Genomic DNA, 26,312 nt, shown 5'->3' on the forward strand with positions numbered 1-26,312 from the left:
CACCAACTATTTTACTCGTCTGCAGACGTTAAATGACTTCTATCTACTGGATATGTATGATAGGTAACTAATTTTAAGCTTATGTAGACGATACCTAGTTTATAAAACAAACAGTATTATATTTTCAGATTGCAGACCTTCAGACCACATCTTCAGTTGCAGACATGAAATAAGATGAAATCAGATTGCAGACAGTTTTTGTCTTCAAAAACAAACAGCACATTAGTGCATCGATTTCTTAAGCAAACATGAAAATGCAGGATATTCGACCTCCTGATATTGATTTTGACCCAAATGTTTGCTACGATATTTTAATCTCTAAACCCTAACTATTATGCATTAATCAAAGAAACGATTTTAGTTTTTTCGGTATAGTTCGGTTTTAGGGAATTATCTTGACTATTTTACCAATGAATTCCATCATGGACTGAAGTAGCAAAAAAAAAAAAAAAAACTGAATTAAGTTAAACATAAAATTGACAAAATTTTAAACTTTGAACTGAAGTAGCAAAAGTATCAAACCATAGGGACGAAAATGACCATTAACTAAAAATAAACAGGAGAAAGACCAAAATACCCCTTAAACTAACGGCATAGTTGGATGCCGTTAGACGGGGAGACATTATTGGCTAATGTTTAAAACTATAAGGACTAAATTGATAAAATTTCAAACTTTAGACTGAAGTAACGAAAGTAGCAAACCACATACTATTTTATACCCTAATTATTCTTTCGTTAGCCGTTTAAAAAAGAAAAAAAGTTAAGGAACCCAAGTACCCAACAAAGTTTATAAATTTAAAAAATAATTCTAAAGTGAACAAAATTAGCCAACACAGTTTCATCGAGGTATCACACACAACCTCAACAATGGAGGAAAACCCTAACCCTAACACCACTTCACCACCACACTCCATCGCTCAAATCGAACCACAGATCTCACCTCCGCCACGTCCACTCGCTCCGACTCCGACCATCCGTCCACCAAATGGCGACACGGCGCCCGGTTCCGAAGACGGTGACGAATCCGGTCCGGAATACGAGGTTTCCGAAGAAAGCCGGTTATTCCGAGAGAAACAAGAGAAAGCAAAACAGGAATTCCTAATGAAGCAACGCGCCGCCGCGTTGGCAGTTCCGACCAACGACAAGGCGGTGAGGTCACGGTTGAGAAGATTAAACGAACCGGTCACATTATTTGGCGAAAGAGAGATGGAGCGGAGAGACAGGTTGCGAATGATAATGGCGAAACTCGATTCCGAAGGACAGTTGGAAAGGTTAATGAAGGTGTTTATGGAGGAGGAAGCCGCGGGGAATGCGGTGGGGATGGAGGATGGGGGCGGGGAAGAGGAAGGGGAGGCGGTGGAGTATCCGTTTTATACGGAGGGGTCGAGGGAGTTGTTGAAGGTAAGGTACGAGATTGCGAAGGAGTCGATGGTGAAAGCGGCGGTGCGGTTGGGGCGGGCGAGGCGGAAGAGGGATGATCCGGATGAGGATGTGGATGCCGAGATTAATTGGGCGTTGGAGAGTGCCAAGAGTTTTGGGTTGGATTGTAGTGAGATTGGGGATGTGAGACCGCTTGCCGGGTGCTCGTTTTCGTGTGATGGCAAGTTTCTTGCCACTTGGTATGTGTTTGTTTACTATTTGAAGTTTTGCTAATTGAAGTTGTCTGTGTTAATTATGCCACTAGAAACTGTTATGCAGCTGGAGTCGAGTTTGTCACTGTTAATTTGACCAAGGGCATGTTTGGCAGAGAGCTTTAAGGAGCTTCTAGCTTCAAGCTTTTAAGAAAAAGCTCCTACTCAATTAAAAGCCTTGTTTGGTTGAAGGAGCTTGAAGCTTTTAGGTCATGAGAAAAAGCTTAAAGCTTGAAGCTCCTACTAGTAACGTTTAGAAAAAGCTACAAGCTTTTAGCATTTTAAATTACTTAAATAACCTTCCAAAATAGATACATTTACTATTATATTTTTTAGTTATGGTCATTTTATACATTTTATTAAAAGCTACCAGTCACCAGCTTCTAGCTACAGCTACCAGCTATTTTTGCCAAACATACCCCAAGAATGCATTAACTGTTGACTTTAGTTGATGGTTAAAACAATGTGATCAGTACTAATCTGGTTAGCCTAGCATCTTTATGAGTTATATAGACTTTGTTGGCTGTAGGAGTGTAAACAAGCCCATCCGAGCCCAAGCTCCCCTAGGCTTGTTATGGCTTACGAGAGCTCGAGCACGACTCATTGAAAGCTCGAGCACGACTCATTTCGAGCTCTTCTTTTAATGTTCGAACTCCGCTCGTGAGTCGTTTTTTCAAGCTAGGGCTCGGTCTTGGTTTGTTTCTTTTTTATTTGTTAACTATTTAATATATATTTTAAATTATTTTTATACTTTTTCAGAAGAACTGGCCAGTTTGAAATTAGTACTTAAAAGTCTAAAATATGTAAAACCTATAAATACATAAGGATTGACGAGCCTAAATGAGCTTTGTATGCAAGGCTTGAGCTCGATAACTAAAAGAGCTTTATTTGTGGGTTGGGCTCGGCTCGAGCTTGAAAAAGCTTGGCTCATTCTTAGCTTTTTATAAATCTGATCTGAAGTAGCTATCTTCGTCTGTACCTCTAGTTGGCTGTAACATATACATCTGCAAATGAGTACAAATCAATTAGAACTCATAGTTACAATATTGCCATCCTGCTGCTAGAATCAAGTTTAATGATAGTAAAAGTTCATATATGCAAACAATGATTTTGATTATTATAAAGTCGTGTATTAAATTTTTCCGAAGTGCACATATTATGCAACTGTGTTCTGATTACTGTTGTGCCCATCCGATTATTAACTGATGGATTGCATCATTTTATTTGATTTTAATACAATAACAACGATTAAGTGTGCATTTGGGGAACAGTTTGGCGATGTATGTTAGTTAATTTGATTAGCTTGAACAAGATAGTGTAATTGATATATTTACAGGAACACAAACATGTAACAGGTCTGCAATTAATGAAAGTATAAACGCTGTTGCTAATCATCTTCTTTCAAGAAATATATATCTTTAGCAAGCTGTGCAATTTGTATGGATCATGTACTTACATTTATTTTTGACATTTGTGCTTTTTGTTGAATCTTATTCAGTTCTTTAACTGGAGTTGCTAAAGTATGGAGCATGCCAGGAGTAAATATTGTGTCCTCACTAAAGGGTCATACTGAACGAGCAACCGATGTTAAGTTTTCTCCAACAAATGACCAAATTGCCACTGCTTCCGCTGACCGAACCGCACGGTTATGGGACACGCAAGGAACACTGCTCAAAACATACACAGGTCATTTGGACCGGCTGGCTCGTGTTGCCTTTCATCCATCTGGGAAGTATTTGGGTACTACTAGCTTTGATAAGACCTGGAGATTATGGGATACCGAGACAGGTGATGAGTTGCTTCTTCAAGAAGGTCATAGTCGAAGTGTGTATGGTTTAGCTTTTCACCCTGATGGCTCGTTAGCTGCATCTTGTGGGCTTGATGCACTTGCTCGTGTGTGGGACCTACGATCTGGGAGAAGCATTCTTGCCTTGGAAGGTCATGTGAAGCCGGTGAGACCTGTTGTTTCAGTTTTTATAAGTCGTTCAGTTCATGTTTTTCGGTTTTATCTTTTGGGCTTGAAAATTTTTTTGCTGAAAAGCATTGGCCAAAATTGTGAATTTTGGTCTGTAACTTTGGGGCTAAAACTTTTTATTAACTAATAATTAGTTGACTATTATATGTTTCGGTAAAACTATTTAATAAATTGTTATAAATTGCTTGAAATTCTAAATTTAGAATGAAAATTCATAAATTTGGTTTGGTGCGGTCTTGTTTCTTGGGTTTAAATTACATGTAAATTCGAGTGTGAATGAAAAGTTCGTTTTTTTATGAAAGCATAAAACCAAATCATTAGTTAGTGTTCGAGTTTGGTTGTTTTGGTTCAGTTTTTTCAGTTATGGATTGGTTTTTTGGTTTTATTTACACCCGTATTTTATTATACCGCCTAGGGGTGTTCCATTGGGTTGATTTCAGTTTATTCGGATGACTTGAATTTGAATCTTTGAATACTAAAGTCGAATAAGTTTTGAAAAACTGATTCAAATAAGCTTATCTGGCTTCGTTTTTAGTTCGGGTTTATTCAAATAAGCAAAAAGCTACTATAAAGTTTGAAATTTAAAAATAAAAATTAGTAAAAGTTATATATTATTTGAATTCAGGTTATGCGAATCAGTTTGGTTGGCTTGTGTTAACACACTTATTTTTTGTCACTTTTTGGTCTTCTTTTAGTTAATATTTAATGCGTTATGATTACGAAAAATAATATTATTTCGAGTAGCCTGTTCTCTTTATAGTTATTTTTTTTCAACCTTTTCATCAGTAAATTGAAACCGCAACCTTTTTTTTAACTTGCATCTTTTTATTGAAGTTAGCTAAATAATTGTTTGTTTTATTACAATCAGGTTTTTGGTATCAGTTTCTCCCCAAACGGCTATCATCTAGCAACCGGAGGCGAAGATAATACTTGTAGAATTTGGGATTTAAGGAAGAAGAGATCCTTGTACACAATTCCTGCACACGCAAATCTTATTTCTGATATTAAATTTGAGCCTCAAGAGGGATACTTTTTGGTAACCGCTTCTTATGATATGACCGCTAAGGTAATCCACCAACAAAAACATCAATCTCTCAATTGTCCAACCCTTTTTACAATTTTTAAGGCTTACTTAATTGTTCTATTGCATTTATTATTGATTTATGTCTCAGATATGGTCGTCTAGAGATTTTAAACCTGTCAAGGTCCTTTCTGGTCATGAAGCTAAGGTTACAGCTGTTGATGTAGTTGCAGGTAAGCTAAAGATAAACTCTGTTATGGGTCAACCCGACCCGTCCTGTTTCTCACCAAACTTTACCACTCGAACATGCTTTAATGTACTGAGTTTGTTGTGTTGCTGGTTTTGCAGATGGACAAAGTATTGCAACTGTATCTCATGACAGGACAATAAAACTATGGTCTAGCAAAAATGCTGAAAAGGATAAAGCAATGGATGTTGACTAAATTTATACTGGTCAATTGTGTAAAAGGTAAAGTCTTTTGACTTTTTCGTTTAGGTGTTTGGATCTTTGATCTTTGGTGATATGATTTTATAAAATTATGTAGGAAAACCATTTTCTAAATTACCAAACAAAATCTTGCAGTATCAGAATTGTTAGTCTAATTGCATCAACGATCAATGACCAGCGTTTATTTGTATTACATGGACTGCTTGGTGTTAAAACACGACCCGTGCAGCCACTAGTACTACATGGGCCGCGTTTTGTACAATGGACTTAGGGTTTCTAAAGTTGAGGAACACAGTCAGTGTCTACTTAATATTCACAAGCCATGTCTGAGTGGATTTGAGTCCTTTGTATAACTGTACACATTTTATAATCTGTTATTAATTTTAACCGATACAAATATCTTAATCTATCGATAAAAGTTTTATGACTAAAATGCTTTTATTTTTCTAATTTTTTCATAATGCCACGAATTTGGGGTTACTATTTAATAAACATATAAAATTAAACACTTAATTGTATTAAAAGTATATATATATTAAAATAATTAAAAATGTGAAAAATAATTAAATTGTCCACATGAAACAAAACTATTTGCTGCTAAGGCCATTTCAACTTTCTCCTTATCCATGCATCATTTATCTTTTTTCTCTTTGTTTAGATAACAATCTCACAAATGACAACGTACTCTGTCCTCTTCTACCTTAACATTCTTCAAATTTATTCTAATTGTTGTCGTATACATTAACGTTAGCAACATTTCTTGAAATGGAATTAAATCAACCTAAGTTATTGGAACGTCTTTTTACAAAGTTTTCGAGAGGCACTCCTATGAAGAATATCAACCTCGATATGCAGTTGTATTCAAAATAAGTCACTTGGGTTTGCTCGCAACTCGCTTTGGTCTTAAAAGGCATCACACGACAATATGGTCTTGATTCGCGGCCCTAAAGGAATTTGTAAATACTTTTTTCTTTACAAAAGTCAACAATTTGCGAGGGTGGGATTCTCATTTTAACCATTCCGTTTATGATAATGGATAAGAAAAACTATTTTACCATGGCGGGTTAAATGTATTTCTCCCTCCTATGCATTCACTCGTTGCATTTCTTCTTTGTTACCAGTAAATCATGTCTTCTTTTCCAATGTGAATATCTATAATTGATGATATATCTTTAGTGCTTACATTTTAACCTTTAATTTTTCATTCCTTCCTTTTATTGTCCTTTTATGCGTCGTCAATTTAGTTTTTTTTTACTCGCTCTGTGTGGTCTTGCATGAGCTTTCTTCGATTTCCGTCCAAAAATTGTCATCCGATTCGTTCAGTGTTCTTTTGTTGAAACTTGTTTTCGTTTTCAGCCCTTTGTTAATACATGACCCTTGCTAAGCTTTCTACTACTTTTAATGCTAAGCCTTTCATGGTGTTTTCTCTGAGGTCGACTTCTGTCATCGCGGGTCACTTTGATACGGTGAAGTAAGTCTTTGACAACTCTGATTTTGCTGACATGCCCTGGGAAAGAGTCCGCCCATGGTCTGTTGTTTCACTGTGTGATGGGTTTTACTTATGGTTGATTGAGGAGAATTACGATGACTAATTTATTCATTTGAAAAACGGATGGTTGGCTTTGGGGCTTTTAACATTGTATTGGGTTGAAATTGTCTAGTTTGTCAAATATGGGACCAAACGGCGTTGCGAAACTAAAAAAGATTCTTTACGTTGCGTTGTGTGATGTATGTGTTTTGGAAATGGTATGACGATTTTGGTGAAAATGGTGATTACCATTATGAGCTTGAAACACTTGTCAGTGAAGGCTACGAGCCTTTGTTTTGAGAGAAATATTTGTACACCCAAACCATACTTTAGCCTTCATTGCCTGGTTTTTCAAGCTCATATCCATCATCACTATTATTACCAAAATCAGTATATGGATTTCAAACCCACATAACATGATATTGTTTAGTGAAGCAAAGTAAGGAATCTTTTAACCGCCATGGCATTTTTTCTTTCATATTTGACAAAACTTGGCCGACTATTTTTAGTATCTAATACTTTGATGGAAGGTTCCAAACCTAGCCACCCTTTTCATCTGGGTCGTTGAGATTCTCCACAGGATTTCGAAACAACGGCTCATGTGCGAACTCCTTCACAGACTGATCATCGAAATTGGAAATTTTGAGCATTTCCTTGATTGTATCCGGGTGGCTCGAGATGATAAAACAACTTTATAGAACACCCCATGAAAGGTCTTATCAAATATAATTAATAATAATCTTAGCTAGGGTTTTGTGTGTCAACAGAGAAGTGAAAGCAAATACAAGTCCCAACAAAGGGACATTGAAGGGGCAAGGATGACACTTTTTGGTTGGGGTTTGAAGAGACCCATGCGAAACCGCTAGGAGTGAGTAGAAATGCAAAATAGATGCCACATGAAAAGACATGCAATGTAAGAACTGAAGGAGTATTAGTGGTTTGAAGGTAAGGATCGAAGAAATATCATGTGTTAGGAATGGTTAAGGGGGAGGAAGACATGATTTATGGGTAACAGTGGAGTAGTACAATGAGTGGCTACATTGTGGGAAAGAGTACGTTTTGACACTTATGGTTTGTTGCAACATTTTTCTTAACCATTATCATATAAATAATTTTCTTTAATCTTTAAGCTTCTCTAATGCAACATTTAATATCGTCGTTCATGGGGGGTTTGTAACCGGCACATCTTCGGTGAAGGATGGTCACAACTTGTTTTTTTCAATGTTAAAACTTTTAGATATTTTTTTTAGAACGACGACTTTCTTATATTTAGGCTACCGCACTCTCCAAATTTTGAGCCTTTAAAAATATTTGTTTATTTTTTAAAGGGATATTGATTTTTAATACTACCGACTTTCACTCATTGGTCGATAACAATTCCAACTAACGATTTGTCTCATACGACACCTAACTTGTAACTTGTTTTCTTCTGTCATTTTCAAACTTAACGAACCCTAACTTCGTTAGCTTCTGGCTAAGGTAACATGTTTTCACTGATGTGGCATGTGGAAGGCACGCTTAAAAAGAAAAGAAAAAAAAAACCTAACAAAACAATAAACACCAGCACCATCGTTCCATAACAATCGTCTACACCACCACATGCCTTCACCACCGCCGTCAGCCTCCACTGCCTTCACCACCACCATAATTGCCGGTTATGTCCAAATCAATTTAATGGTTCAGATAGATCGATGTTTTAGATGAGACTAAGATTCGAATAACAGAAAGTTGTGATGGCTAATTTCAAGAGTTCAAGATGTTACTGTTACTCGATTGTCTGCAACAGTATTCTAGTTTACAAAATTGAGAATGCAAGATGGTGTATCAAACTGATGATTAAATTGTTTGCTGTTGCAAAATGTGATGGATGGTTGGATAATGGCGAATGAGGTAATTGTTGGTCAAAATCCCAAACTCAAATGAGGTTGCCGCCGCCATCGCGTTTTTCCAACCAGCTCTGAGAGCCGTTAACGATAGAGCAGTGATTCGAGGCAATAAACATCCCATTCTACTCGTTTCTCTATTCCGATCAAAATCTCTATCCTAATGTATTCAAACGGTAAACAAGAATTGAATTTTTGCAATTTAAATGGGGCTTGTCTAGGGTTTGACCGTTGACATGACTGCCTGCGGTTGGCGGTAGTTGTGAAGGCAGTGGAGGCTGGCGGTAGTGATGGGGTGGTTGGTGGTGAAGTCTGGAGGTGATTGTGAAGGCAACGGCAAAAGTCCAATGTGGTGGTGCAGACAGTGGTGGTATTGTGTGTGTATATTTGTTATTTATTGTTTGCTAGGGTTTTGTTTTAAAAAAAATATCTTTCACGTAATCATGCCATGTGTAAAAGTTGGTCCACGTCAGCAAAGAAACTAACGGAGTTAGGGTTCGTTAGGTTAATGAGTGACAAAAGAAAACAAGTTACAAGTTGAGAGTGGTGAAAGACAAATCGTTAGTTGAGAGTGTTATCGGTCAATAAGTGAAAATAAGTGAAAGTTGAGAGTATTAAAAACCAATATCCCTTTCTTAATTTCTTAAATTTATATTATATGCTTGAGCTTTTAGAAAATAATTATTTAATAAAAATAAAAAATTAAAACTATTAATTTAGGAACATATAAGAATTTGTGAAATTTATAAATTACTAGTATCTCGACCCCCCCGCGTTGCGGGGGGATGTGAAACCATAACCGAAACTCAGGTCTTGGTGAAACTGCATAACAGAAGGGGTTGTGAAACTATAGTAGGAAATCAGATCTAGGTGAACCTGTGTATTACGCTTGGTTTGCGTCTATACAATTGAATATGTTCTTTATGTAGTGCATTGCTCTTTATCAGATTCATTTTACATTCTTGTCGTCAGCATGATTCTAAAACATTTGTAAGCATCCCCATCATACCAAGGACTCCATAATAGAAATAAACATTGATGAAATGAGAGACAACAAAGTTGTTTAGCAATTGCAAGTTTTTGTGTAATACAGTAGCAAAGTTGCTTACTAAACTAATATTTACAACATATAAAGGGAAAAGTGAATACGGTGCTGTGAGATACCTGACATTATACGTAAAACTCATCAAAACTACGTAGTTTTGATTAAAATTCCCCTAAACCCAATCAAAACACTTCAAAAAATCATGCCTCCTAATTTGTTCCTATTATCCTTCGTCTGATTGTTGATAAACATTTTCTTCCTCAATCAATCTGATTTTCTTCCTCAATCCTCAGATTGATTGATATCATAGACAAACACAAGGACTTGTAACTCCAATTCAAAATTATTTATGTATGACTAGGAAATTAATTTCATTTTTGATTTCGGATCACGAACTTGAGTTCAAAATCTGAACTAAATTTAAAAACAAAAAAATTTAGGTTTGTGATGTTATGGTTCTTGAATTAGGGAAATTGAGAATTAAGTACGCTGCAAGTTTTCCAACAAGAATTACAAGAGCATATTATGTTTTCTAAGCGATTACCATCAAAATAACTGCTATAAATTGAATAAACAATTGGTATTGAATTATGTGGACTATGAACCTGCTTGTGCTTAACGGAGGATAAATAGGAACAAAATTAGGGGCATGATTTTATGAAGTGGTTTAATTGGGTTTAGGAGAATTTTAATCAAAACTACGTATTACGAGTAAGGTTAGGTGTCTCACAGCATCGTATTCGCTTTCTCCATATATAAAATATTACTACAACCTAGTACTTGCTGTTGCATTGGGTAAATATGTTAAAGCATGTTGCACAAAACCTCAAGTATTGCATTCATATCTTCTTCCTCAGCATTCATTAACATTTATACAACCCAATTAAAAAAAAATAATCAAATTGCTACTAAATATTAAGATTGAAATCAAATATCAAAATCTTTACCCGTCTCATTTGATTTCTTTTCTACTAAATCAAACATTTTATTAAGCTTCTCATGTTATGAAGAAAGCCTCCCTTAAAATCTTGAAACCATTTCACACACAATCTAAGTTTTTTAATACATTCATCATTTAATACGCAACGCCTCAACTTCCTCTCTGGTATACCCAGCCATTCCAAGCACAATCCGATCAGTTCGAACCCAAAAGGCTTGCGGTGGAGTAACTGGTGTTTTACAGTTTTACCACAGTTGGCCGTTTTAGAAAAGTCCCACTTAAAACACTAAATCAGAAACTTTTATGCTAATCGATTCTTTTGACTTTCCCATCAAATCCAAGAAATTTAACAAAACCCTAAATCTAGAAATAGTAAACAAAAATTTCTTACAAAATCAACAAACTTGAATACATAAACCAAATAAAACCGAAATCCAAATATATTAAACAAAAGATTAACATACCTATGGCTATTGCAGGGGATAATCAATAGTTGATGAGCGAGAATAAATGTTTTTTGGAAACTGAAATACAAACGAAAACAAAACCGTAATCCAAAGATTTACATAACTATGACATTGAACAAAGTTTTCCTCGGAATCTTTTCTTCTACAGAATCGTTTCGGACCGTAGCAGCGCCACATTTATCGGAATCGCTCAAATTAAAGAAGAGAGACAAAAGAGGCTGCACATTGCTGGTCCGCCGCCGCCATAGCCACCAATAAATGGCCGCCGGCAATAGCAGGGCAACACCCTAGAAATCACAGGCTTACAACTCCCGGTTTCTCTCTCTCTCTGTGTGACCATGGCCGCTGCCATAGACAACTGCCAGTGGCCGGTGGTGACTCGAATGGTCGCTGCCATTGATATCAAGAGAGAGAGGTCTTCGGCAATGAAGTTGGCTGCGGCAAGGAAAAGGAAGATTAAAAAAGGTATTAGTGCTGTACATGTGGGAATGGATGAATACACCACGTAGCAGGTACTAAACCACGTGTAGCACGTAAAACCCAAACCTCTTATTACAATCATCTATGCACGATGTACTGATAGGCAAAGCCAATTTTAGAAGAAACAGTAACTATGAGCGTACAACAAAACTTGTAATTTAATATATACTAGTAGAGTGCTCGCGTGATGCGGCGGCGAACACTATTTAAAGATTGTTAACGAGCTAATCTGATTCAAACCAAGGCTAGCTCGAATTGGACTAGAAATTCATTCAAAGCTGGCTTGGGTAGGCTCCAAATTAAACTTGAGATTATCTGCTTGCGCAATTTGGCTCAACTTTACAATTTATTATCATAAATATCAAACTTATAACTTAATTGTGTCGATGGATTAATTCTAAAACTTTATTTAACCGGAGAGTTGAATAAGTTAGTTGCTTGTTATAAAGGATTAACTTGTATTTATAGAGTATATAGTCTCTCCCATATTGTTTCTCCATTCATATGTGACATATTAGAAACAATAATAAATGTTTAACGTTAAACAAAAAATAATTACTTAAACAATTGAATTTTATGTGCATTTCTCCTCCTTATACGAAAACCTAAATTAAGCATAATTCTTTCACTTTTAAAACATTGACAACTTTTCTAAACGAATTATCATATAAAAAAACAACACAATAAAATCAAGCATTTAAAAAAAAAACTACATAAGTATTTTTTTTTTTCTAAAAAAACTACACTTTTTTGCTATACTACTTTTTTTTTTCAAAGAAATAAAATTGATTTTCTTTAAATCTAGGTGTGTTGTGCGTATAATATGTGTGATTATAGTCATGCTTAATTATGAAAATATGTTACGTAATTATTATATAAGGTGTGTAATTATTTTTGTTTATGCGTAATTATGTACGTGCAAAATTCCAAACATATATTGCGCTATTATGTATGTGTCAAAATGGGTTGGTGTTATTTTTCAAACGGGTTAGAATTAGGTGGTGTTATTTTCCAAATGATCAGAATAGGCTGATATGGCACGCACAACCCGACGTTAGTAGGCACGTAATGCAACATGGAACACTTAATCGGCTTGCTATGAACAAACACAACATTGGAACGCGTAACAGGGTCGCTATGCGCGTAAGCCAACATTGGAACGCACACAAACCCACATCGGTCGCGTAAAGCGATATCAAACTTGTAACCGATGTCGATACACATTTAACTCAACATCGGCCACATAGACGGTACCGGTATGAGCGTAACTTGACGACGATAAACGCATAACGCATTATTGGATGCGTAACCAGATTCGATACACGGGTAACTCGTGCTTGAACGCACGAAATCTAGCGTCGGCACGTGTGTAACGCAACATCCAACTTGTAACATATGTCGGTACGCATGTAACCCGACATCGAACGCTTAACCAGTGTCGGTGTAACCTGACGATGTTAAACACCGGGCCAGAACCCGGTTGTCGGTCCTAACTCGTATTCGCGTAACATGTGATTTTTTTAAAATTACAAAATATAGCAATACTATACTCTAATTAATGAGAATAAAATTCTCGTTTTTATGGTGTAGTTTATTTTTTTAAATATTAACATATGAAATAGTCATGATCGTGAGGGATAGTTGGTTTAACTTAAGGGGTTAAAAATGTAATTATTGTTTATATAGTAAAAGTTGAATAAAATTGAGGGGTCAAAGATGTAAGTATTGTTAGAAAGACATTTTTATTCTCAAAAGAAAGTTAAGACATGTATTAAACTTGTAACCTTTGTAATGTTTGTTGGACCTCTTAAAAATTAAGAGTTCCATACATAGTATAGATAGATAATAATTTGTTACTAACAGTTTACAATGGATGGGCAATTTGTTGTCTTCACCACATGCTTACAACCAAACTGCATTCTTTAGGTCCGCGACTCCTATACAAAAGGTCTAGTTTCGGGCCCGGCTACTCCAACTGCTATTTGTGAAATCTTTTCCTCTCCTCTTTTTACTGAATAATGCTCATTAATTAAATAATATTTTAATAAAAATTAATCATATAAAAGTTTCCGAGCCAGTCCTGTTCTACTACCTTACTTTTCAACTTAACCAAATCTTATATAACTTAAACTAGTTTATTAAATTAAACAATTTGAAAATAAAAAATTTAAGTAGTTTATTATAATAAATCTGGTTATGCAAAATGAGCTTAGAAGTTAATTATGATTAGAAATTGAAGGTTGCTTGTGAAGGATGATGTGCTATAAGGGAAAATTATGCCTTTTAAGGATTATTATCGTTAATATATGAGTTTTTGCATCGGCGATGCTTTAATAAAAAGAAAATGAAATGGATGTTCACACTTAAAATTGATAACTTTACATTTTTGAGCTATTGGTTTTCTTGATTTGTGAATTTGGTTTAAAATTATATAGAAATTCAACATGAGATGGATGATATATATGGGTTAGCGAATGAAAAATTACTATTTACAATATTAATTATATATTTTTTCATCCATCACGATATATATATAGCCAAACATTTAGTGTATAATGTTTATGGTTTAGATAATAAGTGTTTGAAAATTTATCTTTAGTGTGGAATAATTATAGGATGGGATAATTTTTATGTTATAAATTGTTATACTGTAATGTTTTTTTGTTTGTTTTGTTAACGATCTTGTGATAGGATGTGTGTGTGTTTAGGTGCTCTTGTTGCCTATGATACAGCTTTGTTATAATAAACTTTATATTTCTTTGTTCTTTTTGCATACAAGAACCTAGCACAGTATAGAATCATACATGTGATGCACTTGCAAATATTTTTCGAACACAAAATCCATGTATTTGCAAATCGGGAAAAAAATTGAAGACAAAAATATACGATAAATGATTTTTTTAAATGTTCTACTAGTTTCTTGATACTGTAGGTTCTGAACATAGGTGTCTAGGAACTGGTTTGATCTGAACCGGTACCGGTCCCTACCTAAATCGTATGCTTGAAATTTTGTTGTGAACCCCTCCGTTAAAAATTGGTTAAAACCGAGTCAATCCTTTTTTACTTAAAGACTGATTTGAAGATAGAATGTTTTTGACTTCTATCGACTTACATAGAACTTTTGAATAAAATGGTTTTGTACACCTCTAGTAACTAGTTCATATAAAACAAGTTGAACCAACTATCACGAGATAATATTGGAGACTATGTTAACTTCTTGTCATCCGTGATACTTGTTCCTACACTATGGTTATCTTAAAACCATCTATGTTTTGTTATTTTATTTCCAAGAGAACTTTGGTAGAGAATTTAACTTTTTAAAAAGTATTGTTACATATATACTTTCATTGCAAATTAATGTCAAAAATCCTTGTATAAATTCAAATGATGTTGATAATTTTCTTTAAATTATTTACTTCACCTGTGGGGTTTTCATCTAAACATTTTGTTTCCGTGTGACCTTTCTTCTACATAATTTAACTATAACATGTCTAATTGGATTGATTTGGAGGATTTAAATAATAAAATAGTAACATTAGTGCTCCGTGCAATTAATATCCTCTCATTTGTAGTATTTATTTTACGGGAAAATTCTCAAAATAGACATTTATGAAAACAAATTTATAGTTTTAGATATTATTTGTAAAAAATTCCAGAAATATGTATTATAAACTAGTCGTGGTGAGTAGGTTGTAGAACCAATTAAAATTTGACGCGTGTCCTTAAACTAACCATAATGAGCACGTTCACTAATCATTTACTCGTCACGACTAAATAAGTTTCATGCCTTGTAATCAATGCCCACGAGTAATTCATAAGTCCTTTAGTTGTGACGACTAGTTTACCCGGTTTACATTCCCTACACGAGTAGTTTACTAGTAATTAACTCGTTGCGACTAGTATAACTTTATAATCTACTCGTCGCGACTAGTTTAACTTTATAATCTACTCGTCGCAACTAAAGGACTTATGAATTACTCGTGGGCATTGATTACGAGGCATGAAACTTATTTAGTCGTGACGAGTAATTATTAGTGAACGTACTCATTACGGTTAGTTTAAGGACACGTGGCAAGTTCTAATTGGTTTTTATAAACTACTCGTCACGACTAGTTTATAATACCTATTTTTGGAATTTGCAAAAAATGATACCTAAAACTAAAAATTTATTTTCATAAATACTTATTTTGGGAATTTCCCCTATTTTACCGGTGTTTAAAATGAAGTGATTTTACAATCTTTTTTAAATATTGTTATACATCAATTGTTGAAAAAAAAATCAATCGACATACGCTAATGGATGTTCAGTTGGAGCACAACTCTTCTATTTTCCTCCATTTTTTTTATTGATCTCTTTTCTTTAATTGGATATGCAAATATGAAGGCTGCAGCAATAGAGATGTATTTTGAAATGCTAGAGCTAAAGGGGTAATTAAATGAGTTGAACAACACATGTTTATAAGCAAAAAAAAAAAAAAAAAATAAAAATAATAATAATAATAAATAAAATTAAATAAATAAATAATTAAAAAAAATATATATCAAAGGTGGCTATCCATTTGGGGTCACTTACAAATCCACATTCTTCTTTGCTTTAGGTTTTGAACGTTATGTAATGTGATGTCCACTTTTGTAAATTTATTTCTAGTTGTTTAAGTAATGCTTAGAAGTTTTAACTCTTAAAGCATGTTTGACCTTTACGCCATTACATTAAAAATGGAGTTTTTACCAAAATGATAACCCTTTTAAAATATTTGATGTCTTCACTAATAAACCATTTGGAAGACATTGGTTAATATACTAAGCTCCACCAACAATTGAGTTTTAACCAAAATGGTAACCCTTTTAAAATATTTGATGCCTTCACTAATAAATCATTTGGACGACATCGGTCATAATACCTAAATAAATTAAATTTCACATAATACATAAACAAAATAAAAATTTTCAGCTTCGTGAAGTGAAAAAATGTTTATTTTGAATACTCGGGTTAGTCTTTTAGTTCACTATAATCACTGGCTCCGATACCAACTTTTGTCACACACAAAAATTGGAAACGTTTAATTTCTTTATGTAGTAAACTAGGATAGAGCCAGTGTGATACACGGGTTATTAAAAAATAAAATAAAAAAGTTAAATTTAATAATATTCATATTAACATATCTTATGGATTCATAAGATATAAATAATTTATTAAAATACATAGATTAGTAAGAATAATTTATATTTGCATTTTAAAAGTAATAAAATGAAAGGTTGTGAATTTATACCAATTAAGAAAAAAATAAGACTAACATCAATTAATCCTAGTTGAGTTTGTAAGCCATAAACATTTTAAAAGTAAGGTATTGAGTTCAATTCCCACCAACAACATATTTTTTATTTTATCATTCATGAAGGAAAAATTGTAAAAATAGAAAGTTGTACACTTGGAGCCTATGTGAAGGGTCTAATTGAATGACAAATGGAAAAATTGTGTTGCTTTAATACATAGGTAGAAGGTAGATTGATAAATTTTACATGTAATTTGTATTTTATTTTAGCGCGATTACTTTGTACGCATTGTATCACACACATCTAATTCACACATTATTAACGCAATACACAACATTGATAATGAGTCGGGGGGATCGCCTCCACCGACCTCTGTTATGTTGGCAACTTTGCACCAACTTCCACAGCCTACTCACCCACTAGTATTAGGCCACATGTCGTTTTGCTACACAGGTTAGTTTTTAATTACTGTTGGCTATCCTATAGCTAACTTAAGCAACACGTGGATTGAGGATGATAATTCGACCTTACCTTTCCTTGATTCCCATGATTGTGTGATTCTGTTGTGGATGCTACTGTTGTTTTGGTTCAGGTGTTAGAACTGTTGATGGAGTACTTGGACTTCTAGTAATTTTCTCTTGTTGATCTAGATAGAGATCGTAAGCATTAGTTATTTTAGTATGGAAAATTTAAATACTTGTGATTGGTGCTTGTTGGACCTACCAAAGAACTGATGTTAAGAAACCAAACAGCTGATAGCTCAAACATCAATAGTTCTCCATTATGGTTTTGTCAAACTACTGCCTTTAAAACATTTGACCAAATCAATCTGCTGATATAAAGACTGAAGACAAAATAACTGCTCATCAAACTCCTGAAGATCCAAAAACTGAAGTCAAACAATTGATGGATTAGACATCAGTTGTTTCAATAAGATCATTAGTTTTCATAGGATTCTTTAATAGACAGTTGTTTAGATTAGTTTATTAGTAGTTTGTAAAAGAATTTATTAGATGTCGCTTTCACCTTTATGCTCATCAGTAGTTTTAACACTTGTATAAAATAAAGAAAAGAGTCTCTTCTTCATTAACACTTTTACACATCACACATTCACATGATCATAGTACCTTTGTATTGAAAATCAATGATTGATGAGCTAAAGTTGAGAAGGAGCAGTACGTTGTAACCATTTGATTATAATTAATAACAAAACTGGTCTTTTATAAAACCTTCTATGGCTTGATTAATTTCGCCGCTATTTCAGTTTGATAATACTAATTGATTCATAATTCAATATGAAATCAATTAATTTGATACTAATCTGTTAAAAGGATTAGATCAGTTATTTATTGTTTCATTGGTGTGTTTATTGTGTTCCTTGATTTAGCTTAGTCAAAATGATCCCAACAATTGATACCAGAGCTTTGGATATCTATAATTGATCTACCAATCTATTCATAAACAGAATTCTAAGCTCAATTTGATAATTCAAGTTGTGGAATCAAGTATTAAGCAAAACTTTGTTGTTTACTTTGTTTGTGATGAAAAATCAGTACGAGTGACATTGGGTCAATGGTACCAGATCCTCGTAACAATGGTTCAACTTCAAAACCACCCATGATAGTACGAGGCCAGTACAATATATGGGCTCAAAGAATGCTTCATCATATATGCAACCAAAACATTGGTTGATTTTCATGGGTGTGATTCTCCTAATTGATCCATTAGTTGACAACAAAACAATTAAGAAAGATCCCAAGGATTATTCTGATCAAGACTTCTACAAATTTACATTGGATGACAAAGCTCATGCGATGCTTGCCATGGCAATTCCAAATGAAATCTATGGAGGGTTAATTCATTCCAAGTCTGCTAAGGAATTATGGGATGCACTGAAAGAGCAATTAGGTAGAACCCCACTAGTCCTTGAGAATATAAAAGAAATTCTCACACAACAGTATGGGGCATTTTGTCATTTAAGAGGAGAGAGTTTAAATGAACAATTTGAAAGGTTCACTACATTAATTAGTGAATTAAAAATGATTGAAGTTCATTACACAAACTCTGCTCTGGATAACAGATTTTGAGATCTCTACCTGAAAACTGGATACTCATGCTATCATTCTGAGAAAGTTACCAAATTTTATGAATCTGAGTTTAACAATCCTTCATGGTATGCTGCTTACCTTTAAAAGAGAAATAAGTCCAAAGAAAACGTTGACCTCAACTGGTAAATCTGCTGATGATTATACCATTGGATCAACACTTTTGTGTTAAGAAACTCAGTCCAACCAAACTACTAACCAAGCTTATTGCTATCATATGGATATAACTACTAGTATTGGTTCAGGGTTTGAGAATCAAGCTTTTGTTGCTCATGAGAATGCTTAAAATATGCTTGTCAATCTATCCTTCATCATGGATGATTTGTAGTATATAGATCCAGCGGATCTGTATGAAATGGAGATTTTGAACTCACTGGCTCTGTTGTCAGTCAGAACAAACAAGTTCTATAAGAGAACTGGAAGAAAATTTCTAGGAATTAATAATAGGACAAAATTTGGTTTTGACAAGCTGAAAATGACATGTCACAAATGTAACAGACTAGGACATTTTTCCAGAGAATGCAGAATCAGATGCAGTCTAGTCCCTATCATGGCCAGCCTTTGATAACCTATCCAAATTCTCAATCACACCCAAATTCTCATCAACAAAACTTCAATAATCATTCCACAACCACATTTATCAAACTTTGAACATGCGAAATACTGTCCCTCATCATCAATTTTTGCAAACTCCTCAAGATATGCAGCAGATGCATTATGCTCAAACACCTATCACTCAACCTATTCAAACACAAGCTCAACCACAAATATTTCTGCATCTGGTCCATAATCCTCAACCCAAGACAATACTAAGACAAGCTTTTTCACTCAAGGCTTTGTATATTGGAGTAGTCTTCCAGAAGAGATGAGTACCAAGGGTTTGGCTCTTGTGATGATAGATGTTGAAGATTTAACACCTATAGAGTCTGCTGAAGAGAAGGAGTTGAAGGATGATTTTGAGGATGGAATAATGAAAGTGATGATGGTGAAAGAAGATGCCGCTAGAACATCAACTACACTAAACAAGTGGCCATACTGATGAAAAGGCACTTGCAACTACTGTTAATGAGGTAACTCCTAAGGTGTGTCAGAAGTTGTGTTCTAATGAGTGTACATTGCATTTGCTAACATAAAACTAGCAAACATGAACAGTTAAACAAGTTGCTGAACTTGAAACAGCTATTTCAAAATCAAAGTCTGATTTAGATTTCAAGTTATGAAAAAAGACAAAGAGATCTTGAAACTATGATTTCTATCATAAGAATGATTATGCTGAAAATTTGTTAATCAGATACAATAAATGTAAGCAAACATTAGAAAAACTCAAGTCAATTGCAAGAAATGGATTGAATCTAGTAAGGGTTTCCAAATGCTATTGAGCAAGCAGTCCAATAGCAATGTGAAATTTAAAATTGGGTATAATCACACTAGAAAACCTCAAGATTATTCACTAATTACTCCTTATAATTGCATTGATGAGCTTCAAGAAGAAGCTGTTTTTCCAGAACAAAGAAGATGAGCTTCACAAAGCATTGTTCCATTATATCTTGCTCATCAAGATAAAAATAGAAACTGGTCTCAAACAACTGATGCATTAAAAGGATAAAATGAATTTTGTTTACAGAATTGTCTGGTCAAAATTCAATGGTTAACTATAATCCATCAGTAGTTTCATAAAAAACTGAGGATTCAATCAAAACAACTAGTGTGCCCAAAACATCAGTAGTTTCAACTCAAACAATTGAAGCTTCAAATGCATCAGTAGTTTCAAAGAATATTGCATCCACAAAACTAGCAACAACTGCTCCTGCATTGTTGTAGATCAGTTGTTACACAACACAAGAATGAGTCAACTGATAATGTTCAAACTGTGGTTCATCCAATATCTGTACTTGGATACAAGTCACCAAGAACAGTTGTTGTTAATAGATTGGGTTTAACAAAAAAGAAATGTTTAAAAATGTCTCAAAAGAAACAATTGTTTCCAAATACATGTGATGTGTGTCATAAAAACGATAATCTAACTAGAAAACTGTAGATTCTTGAAAGCAGTTAAACACAAAAAGACTGTTGTAACAACAGATGTGTTCATTCAAAATAAAAAATCTACACCCAAAAAGAAAGTACAGTTTGAATGTGTTGAAACACCTGCTACTATGAATTTAAAGAACATTCCATGTTCAAGAACTGTCCAAGTCACAGATGCTCCATCGACAACAATCTTGCATAGGCAAACCACTCTTCCAAAAAATCAAACAGTTGTTTCACAAAATGCTGAGATTAAATGATGATGGAAAATAGAAAACATTTGATGAATCTAGGGATGGTAGTGAAACCCAAACCAGAAGGGAATACCCGAAGCCCGACATAATTGGGACGAGTCTTACCCGTCCCATTAGGGTTTGGGATTAGTTTTGAAATTTTTAGCTGGTTTGGGATGGGTCTGGGATTTCTAATATGCCCCATTGCCCGATAATATAGACCCATTACCCGATTAAATACCCAAAGTACCCGAAAAAATATATGCATATATAAATATATGTTTATATATTTTTTAATTATATACCGTAACCTAAAGAAGGTGTTTGTTTTAACGGTTCATAGACTATGGTGACGTTAAAAAAAATTGATGATATGGGCTAAATTATATATAAATAATATAAATATTTCTTAGACATTGAATAAGTTTTGGGCTAGTTTATATTATATTCTACTCGTTTCCGGTTCATATGTGGATTTTAAAGATTTCTAGAGGTAACGAGTTAAAATGAGTAAATAGACTAAACAATAATAAATATTAATAAGTTTACTAGTTTTACGTATATTATAAAATACACTCATTATAATAAATAACAATCGGTGCACCAAAGAAATGGCATTAAAATTATAAATTATTATTTCAAATTTATTAATAAGTTTACTAGTTTTACGTATAGTATAAAATACACTCATTATAATAAATAACAATCGGTGCACCAAAGAAATGGCATTAAAATTATAAATTATTATTTCAAATTAATCAATTTTAGTTATGCAAGTTCTTGAATAAGAATAAAAAAGTTATTATTTTTCTTTTGGCAGGGAACTTAAGTCAACGCATGTAACACTATTAATGATTTTGAAGTTGGGCCTTTTGAATGGAATTGGCAGCCCACGTGAATTGGGTAATCGACTATCGTTGGATTGAAACAAAAGAAAAAAAAAACCTAGAGCTGAAAAGGGGTGCCGCAAGTCAAGGGGCCACCCTTGGTGGCTAGAGTTCGAAACAGCAGGAAACAAAACAAATAAAAAACCAACCAGGCAAGCTGCTCATTTGATTCTCACGTAAAAAGTCAACAAGAGAAAAAGAATTAATAAGCATGCTGCTAGGTCAATTAATTTAAGCTCATAGACAGGTAACTCAACTATATTTATTTGTTTTACGATAAACCGTGACTTATATTTTATCTTTGTTTCATCAATTATTATGAGCGGCTAAATCTGTTATACTGCTTGGGTTTGGATGAATACTTTTTAGACTTGTTTTATTTTTGGTTTTGGATTGTTTATTGATTGGTTTTTGCCTTGGTAAAAGTTTTTATTATATTTGGTTGTGATGCACATGCGTATTTGGTATTAATTTATGATTAATTTATTGTTCCATATGCGTCTTTGTGAACGTCTTTCACGTATGGATGCATATTAGGTTGTTTACTGTGTGTTTACAACTAGTTTATGGTATATTGTTAACGTATTCCATAGGACGTTTGTTTTGGTCTTTTGTGGGTTTGGGTAGTGATTGCACGGTAGTGAGTTGCCCTAGACTTCTTTAGATTCTTACAGATCCGAATTATAACCGAATTTAATAAGAATACCCCTTTACGCCTTAGGGTATATTGTGATTAGAGAGACCGGGAGGTGATTTAATCTTTGGGTACCTTAGCATAGTTAGGCAAAGTGAGACTGGGAGGTGATCCGAACCATTAAACCGTTGAGCTTACATGATATTTAGGGTTCTTAGGTATTGTTGGTGAGACCGGGAGGTGATCCAGCATACTTTAGTTATTCCTTAAGTTTCATATTTTTAGAATCCGGTTACCAATCATAAATCCAAGTCCGAGAGTTTACGAGTTGACTAGTAGGATTCTTTGCATAGGTAGTTGTTTCCCCTATATAAGTTTCACCCCGATTTGTTCGTGTCTAGTTTTCGTGTCAGTTTTAGTTTAAGTATTTTTTAATTTATATTTAATAATAAAAAAAAACACAAAAATCAATTAATTAGTTTAGTTTAATTTAGTCAAAGTCTAGTTTAGGTGTCGCTAGTGTCCTGTGGGTTCAATATCCGGACTTCATTAGGCTTTACTACATTCGATAGGTACACTTGCCTGTCTAGTGGTCTAGCATTAGAAGAGTCTAGGTTTATAAATTTAAAACTAGAGTGTCTAAGTTAGGTTAGGTTTTTATAGACCGTGTTCAGCACATCAATTGAAGTATATCAATTGTGTGTATATATTGTATTATATTAACAATAATAATTAATCCATTAAAATGAACTAACGGGTATACCCAAAACCCGTGAGTATGCCCGATAAGTAATTACCCGATAAATACCCGACGGGTCTAGGATGGGGTTTTATAATCGGGTATGGGCCTGGGAATCCCTAGACCCCACCCATTGCCATCCCTAGATGAATCTATCAAAAGTTTTCAACAGAAAATTGATTTGTTGTGACATTCGTGACAAAACCAGATACACCTCAGTATTTACATGCCAAATAAGCGATTAGCCGCTTATTGCGTAGCAAACACACGATTAACCAAACGGGTCTGGTTATGACCCAGATATCTCGGGGGGCCATCTATAAGTGATATACGTTTAATATATTCCAACATATTGATATTATGGCCTTAGTACGATAGCAAACCAGTTAAACGAAAATATGTTCGTTTAACTACCCGCTATGAACTTAAACGCGAAAGATAGTTAAGAAACAAGCATTGTATCATCCGTTAAGCCGAAAAATACTTACACAACACTTATTTGAAATTTTTTAAGCGATCCATGAAAATATTTTCGATTTTTACAAACAAATGGTATGCTTTTCTAAATTTACGAGAAACTGGCCGAAAAACACTCGTTTTCGCGCTGTTTGTCATACCCGATATATTTTTCTCGCCAAAAACCGAACCCAAAATAAACTTGGACTCTGGATTTCATGTTCGGGCAAGCAAAAACGAGGCAAATGGGCCAAAGTGAGGCCCAAAGGGGGCCCAAAAATAGTCTGGCTGCCAACTTGGGCCAAAACCCCCCTTTATTGTTTTTTTATTTAAACAACTAAATATATATTTTAAATGAAGATCCTGCACATTCTGGACTAGAACACTTCATTTCTTCATACCTTCTTTAAACCCTAAGGTAAAACTTGCTTATTTGATCAATTTTAACCATGTTTAATCATGTTTAATTATATAAAAACATATTTTGATTGCCAAAAATTACTTCTAACCATGCAAAAACCCTAAAAATGGTCTAAAAATATGTTTTGATCCTAAACATGGTTAGGAACCTGGTTTGATAAATTTTTTGGCCATAAACACGGATTAAGGGGTTTAAATCGCGTTTTTATGGTTCAAAAGTTCAGTTTAAAGCCCTAACCGAAGCCTAAGTTCCAATGCTGTTTTGTTGATGATACATGCTTGGTTTGTGATATAGGACTTGTATCTACCTTACAGAGAAGCCCACGAACCTAAAAATTTGTTTAAGAGAGCGAAAACGAACGAAAACCGCAAAGATAATGCCATCCGCTGCAAATTGCCCTTGGCTACATCTTGTAATTACTATTATGCCCCTACACAAATCTGCTCGGGAACACACCATTTATCAGCAGCAGCAGCATATTTAATGTGTTCAAATCAGTAGCAACATATATCTTTTTAATTTATTTCCTCTCGTGACTTAATCAAAACATCAGCAGCAACTACACGAACAATCTTCCCATCTGTACTATCTGCTCGAGATTGTTTATGGATGCTGATAACTGGAATACCCTTCTAGCTACATTTAAACGTTACCATTTTGCCCCTTAGAACTATGTAGCAGCAAGCGTTAAGTGTTCGAGAAAGGAAAATCATATCAGTAACATGCTCGAACATATAATAATCATATCAGCAGCATGCTCATTCCAAACCCAATCTACTCGTGAATTAGAAACTGATGTGCACCAGCTAACATACTTGAACTCTTTACTATTCGGGCCCATAATCAGTATATCAGCAACTGCACTAAGCTAGTGAAATCACTAAACATGCCCCGAAAATAGTGCAGCAGCAGTTTTCTCGAACACATAGCATTCAGTAGCTAAAAGTTACTAAAAAGTCCCTTGTAAAGTAGTGTAGCATCTGCAGCAAATAACCCATAAACCACAGCAGTATGCCAGACAAAACATTGTATTAGGAACTATTGCGCCCACTGCTGGTGAGTTGCTGGCCACATCTACTCGCGTATTATCAACTACATGTGAACAATCCTTAACCAGCAAATAATCAGCTTATTAACAGTACGTTTAACCAGCAAATAATCAGCTCGTTAAGACCTGTAGCTGTTCGAAAGTAACTGCTCGGGTCATAATCATAATCATCTGATTATGAATTCTCCACAATTTTTACTTTCAAGCCCTAAATTTTTCAAATCTTAAATTAAACACTTGTAAAGTGAAACTGAACATTGAAACCACATTAAATCATCTCAAAATCATCAATCTATCATCAACCACTCATCAATTTCAACAAATAGTTAGATGTAGAACATAAAATATAATGGTTAACGAAATTTAAACGGTAGATCTGAACGAATTTTACCATATAAACGTGAAATTGGTGCGGAATTTCCGAGCTAATCATCAACTCAAGCATCAATTCATATAAATCGTCTTCGGATTGTCAAATTTCATCCAAATCCACGCAAAAACCCATAAAAACTTCAACGAACTTCAAGTTTAAGGTCCATGGCAGATTCAAGAGCGAATTGAATCAAATTCAGCGGTTAGTCTGAATGATTCGGTAACCCGCTCAGATACCAATTGACAGAAAACAGCCCCGGTGTGGAAGCGTGTGAAACGGTGATAAACGAGCTCGGATCCGGGATCGATCGACAACATGTATTCATTCTTGAAAGATCTAGGGACGGATTTGGAGAGTTCGATTCGATTAACAATCAATAATAAGATGAACAATTGTAATCGAATCACAAATAGATAGATATAGTAGTAGGATTTCATTAACCGAATGATTTACAAGAAGGACATTCATACATACATACATACATACATATATACATACATTCATACACACACACACATACATACATACATACATACATAAACGCTTGGCCATCCAGGAAGAGCTCTTCCCCGAGGGCAAACTCTCAATATAAACACATAAAATGAAACACATGACCTAATCATCTATTTATAGTGGTCTTGTGCCTTGGTCTTCACTTCATCCGCCTCTTGGATAAGACCATTGAAATAATATAAA

General features: G+C 34.4%; 1 protein-coding gene across 3 annotated transcripts; it reads left to right on the forward strand.

Annotated features, from left to right (window-relative positions):
• Positions 1 to 1,017: 1,017 nt before the first annotated feature.
• On the forward strand, positions 1,018 to 5,231 carry LOC143609978 (U4/U6 small nuclear ribonucleoprotein PRP4-like protein). Of its 3 annotated transcripts, XM_077084597.1 has the most exons (6): positions 1,018 to 1,619; positions 3,130 to 3,583; positions 4,475 to 4,672; positions 4,779 to 4,860; positions 4,976 to 5,096; positions 5,211 to 5,231. In XM_077084597.1, the coding sequence occupies exons 1-5, from the start codon at positions 1,102 to 1,104 to the stop codon at positions 5,068 to 5,070; spliced, it is 1,347 nt and encodes a 448-aa protein (XP_076940712.1). In that variant the 5' UTR covers positions 1,018 to 1,101; the 3' UTR covers positions 5,071 to 5,096; positions 5,211 to 5,231. The 3 variants fall into 3 exon arrangements, with proteins under 3 accessions (XP_076940712.1, XP_076940707.1, XP_076940701.1); XM_077084592.1 differs by lacking the exon at positions 5,211 to 5,231 and having other exon boundaries at positions 4,976 to 5,168; XM_077084586.1 differs by lacking the exon at positions 5,211 to 5,231 and having other exon boundaries at positions 4,779 to 5,150.
• Positions 5,232 to 26,312: the final 21,081 nt, after the last annotated feature.

Source organism: Bidens hawaiensis, unplaced genomic scaffold (assembly GCF_021521415.1).
Source record: "Bidens hawaiensis isolate Kalapana, Puna unplaced genomic scaffold, B.hawaiensis_p1.1 tig00002186_1, whole genome shotgun sequence".
Taxonomy (NCBI): domain Eukaryota; kingdom Viridiplantae; phylum Streptophyta; class Magnoliopsida; order Asterales; family Asteraceae; genus Bidens; species Bidens hawaiensis.

Bases quoted from the DNA above. Each gene is read 5' to 3' on its own strand.
- LOC143609978 (XM_077084586.1), top strand. From the start codon at position 1,102: ATGAAGCAACGCGCCGCCGCGTTGGCAGTTCCGACCAACGACAAGGCG. The intron at 1,620-3,129 runs GTATGTGTTTGT...AATCTTATTCAG, and splicing joins GGCAAGTTTCTTGCCACTTG to TTCTTTAACTGGAGTTGCTA. The intron at 4,673-4,778 runs GTAATCCACCAA...TTTATGTCTCAG, and splicing joins CTTATGATATGACCGCTAAG to ATATGGTCGTCTAGAGATTT.